Genomic DNA, 7,948 nt, shown 5'->3' with positions numbered 1-7,948 from the left:
TGCCGCAGAGCGTCTGGGCCCGTGAGCCATGGCCGCTGAGCCTGCGCGTCCGGAGCCTGTGCTCCGCAACGGGAGAGGCCACAACAGTGAGAGGCACGCGTACTGCAAAAAAAAAAAAAAAAAAATGCTGGCACATATTAAATGCTCAGTAGATGTTGACAGCCAGCCATTAGTCATTGTAAAGTGACTCACACAAACTAAGAAGAAAAAACTGAGACAGCCTCTCTTTCCTCCATAAATGAAGGATGAAGGGTAGAAATAAAGAACAGCAAAAAATTTGTTGAGCACCAGTGATAATCATGTTTTAAATAATTGGGTCCAGTGTTGAGGTTGTGGTGAAAAGGATGTTCCCATAGGGGTGTGCAGTGGTATGACTTTTAGAACGGGACTTGTTCCTACATTTTCAGTCACTAATTCACTTCTCTGAGTATATCCTAAGAAGTAGAGAAACAGTTACATAAGTTATGGTAAATCTACTTGAAATACTGTATTAAGTAGTCATTAAAATTTTTTGAAGAGTTTGCAACAGCGTGGAAAATGGAACTGCTGTAATGTTAAGCTGAAAAAAATCACAACTTAAATTGGTATATATAAAATGATTATAGCTACATTTTTGAAAGCATATGCTTAAGGGGGAAAAAGTCTGTGTGGAAATACACCAAAATATGAACGGCACTTGTCTTTGGGTGCTGGCACTTTGGCCAGTTCTTAAAATAATTATTTCAATTCCTCTAATTTCTGTTTAATAAGCATATATTTTACTGTAGGAGAAAATATTTTTTAAACTAACACTATGCTATTAGAAATGGCTCTATTTAGCTCATCTTTATTTTTAGCTTTGATGCCTAAAAGGACAAATTATCTAAATCTGACTTATTTTGTAGATAAAGCAATGGTTTTAAAACATCACCCAGACAAACGGAAAGCAGCTGGTGAACCAATAAAAGAAGGAGATAATGACTACTTCACTTGCATAACTAAAGGTAAGAAAACGCTTTAGAGTCAGAAATTTCCGTTAGTGAAGATTATGTATTAATTGCTGGGATTAGGTGTCCTATGCGTATTGTACTTCATTTATACCATAACATTTTAAAACATCTTTAGTTAACATCTGGTTATTTCTGGTAATCTCCCCCAGAGCCTCACCGCACAAAGTGAGGCTCTCCTACCCAGCAGCATCAGCAACCCTGGTAGCTTGTCAGAACTGCAGCAGCTCAGGCTCTGCCCCCGACCTCCTGAATTGGAGTCTGCATTTTAACAAGATTCTCCAGGCGGTTCTTTTGAGAAGCGCATCCTAGAGTTAATTCTTATACCTGTTATGTTTAATAATGAGAATACTAAGATCTTTTCCCATTTCAGACACTTTGCGGGGCTAAACTGTTCCTCAGACGTTTTGCTTATTTAAATGAAGAAGTTGATTCTATCCTAGTAAGGAACCCTCCCCAGCCATCAATGGATATTTAAATAGCCATATCCTCATTAAGCAAATTAAGAGAGGGAGCCACCATACCTAAATATTTCCTTAAATGTAATTTTACAGTTTGATGCTAATTTTTAAAAAATTGTATACACACCTTTCAAACTTATTCTTTGTTGACCCACTCATACATAGTGCTCAGGATGTCAAAGATCCTTTGATCTTTCATAACCTTGGGATCTAACAGTTAGTCTTCTAGCTATTTCTTTTTCCTCAGAGTCATGCTTTCCTAAGGGTTGAGTGTTTCTGGACTTACATGGTTTGCCAAGTATGCTATTATAATGAAACTGCCCTTATTTTAAAAGCCGGTCGATGACTCCACTGATGAAATTTGATAAATAAACATCAGGATTGTTAAAAAAAAAAAAAAAGCGGTTGAGTGTTTATTGTTTTGTCCTTTGCCTTCCAGAAGAGGTACTTAAAGAAGTTCTTAAGTCCCATTGTGCTAGAGCTATTACCTAAATCCTCCCTTCCCCACAAGCACACAAAATTTTTAAATATGAAAAATAACTTTTTTTAAGAAAAAAATGTAGCATTGTGGTGATGTGACCTTATGATTTTTTTCCTCAGCTTATGAAATGTTATCTGATCCAGTGAAAAGACGAGCATTTAACAGTGTAGATCCTACTTTTGATAACTCAGTTCCTTCTAAAAGTGAAGCAAAGGACAATTTCTTTGAAGTGTTTTCCCCAGTGTTTGAAAGGAATTCCAGGTGCGTTAAGGCATCCCCTTGTGATCATAATGCTCTATTGGCTGGCTTTTTTTTTTTTTTTTTTTTTTAGAAAAATGAGCTTTAATTGAACTGAATGCAGAGGCTGGTTGTGCTATGATGCTCTGTTGGTTGGCTTCTTGTAGTTCCAAGTTTCTGGTTTTTTCCTCTAGTAATAGCTAGTAATAGTTTTGTGTTTGTCCTCCTCATCCTCTACAATATTGAGCGCCTCTGGTGAACTTACTCTACTAATTTATTTTGCTCTCTAAATGGAAGTTCTTCCTTTCCTTAGTGAAATTACAACTCATGGGATGTTTTTCTTTTAAATTTCCTTTGGGGGAACGATGGTTGACTTTATGTAGTGTGATGCTGATACTTAAGTGACAGTAATTTCCCATTCTTTCCTTCCCCTTTGTTAATGGGTACACTGCTGCATTTGGCCCATTATCATTTAGGAAAGCTTTTGTTCTATTTTTGAGCGTCTGATTATCATAAGGTTCTCTGACAAAGGATGATTTATATTTAAGATTAAAGCATATGTAATTTATTTCATTAAAATCAGTTTTTAAGTAGTGTGAACCAATAATCTACATTTTTTGGTTCCATCTGCATTGGAAGGTTTCCTGAGAGTGCATCTTAGTTGCGTATTGGAATCAGTTGGAGAGCCTGAACAGTTCCCGCTGCCTGGGTTCCACCTGGAGAAATTGTGATTTTAATTTAATTGGTTTGGAATGCCTGTAGGTTTTTTAATGCTTCCAGGTGATTCTAATGGGCAGCTAAGTTTGAGAAGCACTTTGATTAGCAGTTTGATGCAGACTAATTATTTCCTCCACCCTTTCTCCTCACATTTGTTTTGTAACAGTGCTGAAGGTGGTTTTAAAATATATATATATATATATATATATATATATATATATATAGTGGATTATGTTTTTTTGTGGGATGGTTTCACAGAGTGGAAAAACACGGGTCAGTAGCAAACTCAGGGTCCTTTTAGAGATGGTGGGTGAAGTGCTGAACCTACAAGTCTGACTCTTAGGGGGAAAGTGGTGGCGATAAGGGGGTGGAAATCTATTCCATCTGTGATTATTCACATTTTTTAAAAGGGAAGGCCTACCGGTCACTTCCGTACTGCCTGTTTAGGGGCAGGACTAAGTGAGCTTGAAAAGTGGCGTTAGAGCCTGTTTTTCCTGGCCAGCTTGGCAGCTGCTACAACCCTGTAATTTACAGAACTGAAGATAACCTGAGGGTTAGAACACTGTTCCATTGGTTTCTCCCCCTCACACCCCCTCTCCCCTTGCCCTCCCTTTTATTGCACCTGCATTTTTCAGCACTGCACTGCTGATTTCCCAGTTCCATCTCTTAGTCATGGAGGACATGGGGGAGGGATATTGTAGGGGATTTAGTAAAAACTGTTGTTTTTAATAAATCAGCTTGTTGAACTTTTTGTACAAAATGTTTTGAGTTTTTCTTTTTTTCAATATTTCAGATGGTCAAATAAAAAAAATGTCCCTAAACTTGGTGATATGAATTCATCATTTGAAGATGTAGATGCATTTTATTCTTTCTGGTGAGTGAATACACTGTTTCTCCCATGCTTTCATTTTTTAAGAAGGTAAGTATTCAATAAGTGCTCGACTGACTTCTGTAAATTAATTGAGGGATGGGAAAATTGCAGAACCTTCAATGAACAAAAGCACTGTGTTTAGAAATCAAAAAGGTTTTCACAGAATGCTGTATTATCTCCTATGTAATATTTAGGCTTTTATGATTATTTTTTCAATCTGTTTTCTATTTATCAGATTTCTAGATATCAAGCACACTGTAGCAGTAAAAAATGAAAAATAAGGAGTTATTTGAATCATTAAAAAATAATTTTTCGGGCTTCCCTGGTGGCGCAGTGGTTGAGAGTCCGCCTGCCGATGCAGGGGACGCGGGTTCGTGCCCCGGTCCGGGAAGATCCCACATGCTGCGGAGCGGCTGGGCCCGTGAGCCATGGCCGCTGAGCCTGCGCGTCCGGAGCCTATGCTCCGCAACGGGAGAGGCCACAACAGTGAGAGGCCCGCGTACCGCAAAAAAAAAAAAAAAAAAAAAAATAATTTTTCATTTAGCTATTTCTTTAAGTACTTGAATATATGATGAAGACGATGTTGTCTCTATAACTAATTCATTAATTTTTAATGCGCAGTATTCATTTTCCATTTTTATATTATGTGTGCTATATTTTCTCATTAAGTATCTGGTAAATATGAAAACACAAAGTCACTGTAAGACAAAAATGACAAAATTTAGCTCTACAAACCAGATAAAGTGACCACTACTAGGTTCCCTTAAAACTTGACAGACTAGTGGCAGTGAAGGCAGGGAAAACTTTATCAAGTCCCAGGCAAGAGAGAAACCTAATATTCAGAAGAGATAGCAGGGAGCTGGGATTTTGTTTTAGGGGTGATGAGTATTTTAGACTTTCATACCAAATACAATGTCATTTTAAAAAGAAGAAGAAAAAGACTTGGGTATAGTGCTAGTTCAGTATCAAAAGAGAGGGGAGGGATCTATTAAAACAAACTCATCCACTTATCATTAAAGTTTCTTAAAATTATATGCACCTAACTTAATTTTAAAAGGAAGATTTTTTTTCATTTGTTTTGGCTTGATTTTATTTTATTTCTGTTTATATTAGGTATAATTTTGATTCTTGGAGAGAATTCTCTTATTTAGATGAAGAAGAAAAAGAAAAAGCAGAATGGTATGTATGTAAATCATTAATAAAGGAAGATATTTGTTTGGTTCTTTGGTATTTGTGATGATGTAAAAATATACCACATATATTTTCTTTTGCATTTTCCCTGTGTATCCGTTTTAAATGAGTTTTTTTGATATTTTGAGATCCTATCTCACAAGTTAAGCTTGATAGAGCCAGATCAATAGTTGGTTATGAAGCTTAAGAAATTGCCAAGGAATGTAATTGTCAATAAAGCTCAAGTCAGCAAATTCTTTTTCTTCCGGTTGCTTAACCAGTTTTATTTTCATTTTCCCTATATGTGTAGGGAAATTATTTTGACATGAATGTTCCCAAAAAATTAACCAAAAATAATAGTAAGTACTATTACCCTTTAATGTTAATAATGACATAGCATTTTAACCTTTCAAGACATTACTTGCATTGTAGCTAAATTATAAAGTATTACATTTTCCTGTCATACCATCCATAAGCAATAGTTTATTTCCAATATTTCCTATTTTATAGTCGTGATGAAAGGAGATGGATTGAAAAGCAGAACAGAGCAACAAGGGCCCAAAGGAAAAAAGAAGAAATGAACAGAATAAGAACATTAGTTGGTAAGGATAATTGATGTTTTTTTTAAAGTTCTTTAATTAAATGTTAGAAATTCAAAAGATTAACTTTTTTTCTGGTAGATAATGCATATAGCTGTGATCCAAGGATAAAAAAATTTAAGGAAGAAGAAAAAGCCAAGAAAGAAGCAGAAAAGAAAGCAAAAGCAGAGGCAAAACGGAAGGAGCAAGAAGCTAAAGAGAAAGTAAGATGACATTTGACAAAGTTGGATTTTAAATGTTCATAAAATCTTCAATCTTCAGATCTATTTTTAAATACTGTAATCTAGTAGTAGAGAATTAGGTGCTACTATGAAAGAATCATGACATTTGGCACAGTTGATAGAATGATCTTCCTTACCAGCAAATTCTTATTGAGCAAAAACATGTCATGTAAATTTCTTAATACTACACTCACTTCTAATATGTCCTTTTTACATTTCTAATAAATTTTTATAGAACTTTACCATCTGCTTTTCCTTCGGTCTTTGATAAGTTGATGTTTACCTTTGTGTAATTTAAGTTATTAAAAATTGTATTTTTTGAATAAGATTAAGGAGCATTTGGAATTCTAATTTTCTTATTAAATGATTTTATTTTCCATTATTAAAGCAAAGACAAGCTGAATTAGAAGCTGCTCGGTTAGCAAAGGAAAAAGAAGAAGAGGAAGTTAGACAACAAGCGTTATTGGCAAAGAAGGAAAAAGATATCCAGAAAAAAGCCATTAAGAAGGAAAGACAAAAACTTCGAAACTCATGCAAGGTACGTCAGACTGTGATTGAACAAGCACTACATACAAGTAAATCAAATTGCTGATTAAGCTTAAAAATATTTTTATACTATGGAAATATAAACTACTGTACACATTTTATCTCAGAATATAAACGTTTTTAAATTCACTTTTTAAAAATTTCACACATGCATATTCAGTATGCAACTCTGATAGGGTTGGTTGGTTTTTTTTTTTTAACATAACCATCTTGCCATTTTCAAACCTAAAAAAAAAGTTGTTTATTATTCTAATACTTGTTCCATATTCACACCTTCTTGATTATCTCAATGTCTTTTTATCTAAATAAGATCAAAGATTTCAGCTGTGTGTCTCCTGGTTGTGTCCGTTGCAGGTCCCCTACCATCACCATCTCTCCCCCTTCCCCTGGTTGGAGAAATTGGATCGTTTATTATGAAAATGTGCCACAAAATTGGTTTTGACTGGTTACTTCCTTAATGGTGTAAAATCAATGTTTATCAAAGAAAAAGTTCTTTAAGAAGTTAAACTTGGGTTGTTTTTAAGGATCTAAAAGCTTTCATTTTTATCTAAATAAAGGGATATCATTCAGTTGAGTACTGGTAGTTTGTGTTCAGGTACAGTTTTTACTAAAAAATATTGACTAAAAAACCCCAAAAGTTTTCAAATATAGTTTTGTCCAAGAGATGGTCTTACTTTTTAAACTGGTAAAGTTAGAGGCCAGTATTGTTCCATATCAAGTAGCATCAAATGAATAAATTAATGAAATTCCAAGCTATAGTAGAGATTGTCACACAGTATACTACACCATTGTAGTTAAATTCAGCAAATATGTAAATGTTTACTGTGTATAGAAGACTCTTTCACGTGACTGTCCAGAGGCTCTAGACACTAGTATATGTATTCTAATATATGCCATCCTAAATCTTCAGTTAATGAAATTAACCTGCCCCATTTAGCAGGCTTTGAAAGACATTTAATAAAAATACAAGCACAGGATGTCTCTTCAAGCTTTTGGTAAGTAAGAGGAAAATCTAAATAGAAAAAAATGAAAGATTTTCCTCAGATTTCACCTAGAAAATTATACTGAGAAGAATGCAGGATATCATAGTTGTTGAGCGCATACACTCAGATTTAAAGTAATTTTCCACTTCCCATGTCCTGTCTCTGGTCCTCAGGAGGTTCCCTCAACCCATTTATGTCTCAATTTCCTCACCTATACAGTAACTGAAATAATACCTAGAAATAGAGTTGTGAAGATTAAATGAGATCATTCACATGTAGCACTTGTTAGATTTGGCATAATGAGAACTGGATCAACAACTTGAAAAGGTCAGTTAGAAAATAGAAAACTTGAATAGTTCTTAGAGATGGTGCCTAAATGAGGGTTAAAGTTCTGGCCTTTGGTAACTTATTATAGCTCCTTTCCTGCATGAGTTCATGTATTCATTCATAAAATATGTGATGAGCACTTAACTATGTGTCAAGCAGTTATAATTGATGTTGATACTATGACGACACCGTCTTTGCCTTCAAGAGTCTGCTGGTTAACGATGGAGAATGACAAGAAAACAGGCCAGTGAAACATTTTAAGATGGGTACTAGGACAAGAAGGTACCGAACAGGTGGTCAAGGAAGGCTTTCTGGATCTAGTGGGATTCAGCCAGGTGAAGCAGTGTGT

The 7,948-nt window shown here is 35.1% G+C and overlaps 1 protein-coding gene across 3 annotated transcripts in view; it reads left to right on the top strand.

Moving 5' to 3' along the window:
- The window catches only part of DNAJC2 (DnaJ heat shock protein family (Hsp40) member C2), a 28,221-nt gene that overhangs the window by 12,878 nt on the left and 7,395 nt on the right, over window positions 1–7,948 (top strand). For all 3 annotated transcript variants that reach the window (XM_027123827.1, XM_027123826.1, XM_027123828.1), the window contains 7 exons: window positions 885–983; window positions 2,048–2,189; window positions 3,676–3,756; window positions 4,867–4,932; window positions 5,434–5,525; window positions 5,604–5,725; window positions 6,132–6,281. In XM_027123827.1, coding sequence (XP_026979628.1) covers window positions 885–983; window positions 2,048–2,189; window positions 3,676–3,756; window positions 4,867–4,932; window positions 5,434–5,525; window positions 5,604–5,725; window positions 6,132–6,281 — 752 coding nt within the window. The remainder of the gene's footprint in view (window positions 1–884; window positions 984–2,047; window positions 2,190–3,675; window positions 3,757–4,866; window positions 4,933–5,433; window positions 5,526–5,603; window positions 5,726–6,131; window positions 6,282–7,948) is intronic.

This window comes from Aethalodelphis obliquidens, unplaced genomic scaffold (assembly GCF_003676395.1).
Source record: "Aethalodelphis obliquidens isolate GAN/ISIS:26980383/991018 unplaced genomic scaffold, ASM367639v1 scaffold27, whole genome shotgun sequence".
NCBI lineage: Eukaryota > Metazoa > Chordata > Mammalia > Artiodactyla > Delphinidae > Aethalodelphis > Aethalodelphis obliquidens.
The sequence above is the reverse complement of the archived record's forward strand: the minus strand, read 5'-3'. Positions and strand labels throughout refer to the sequence as shown.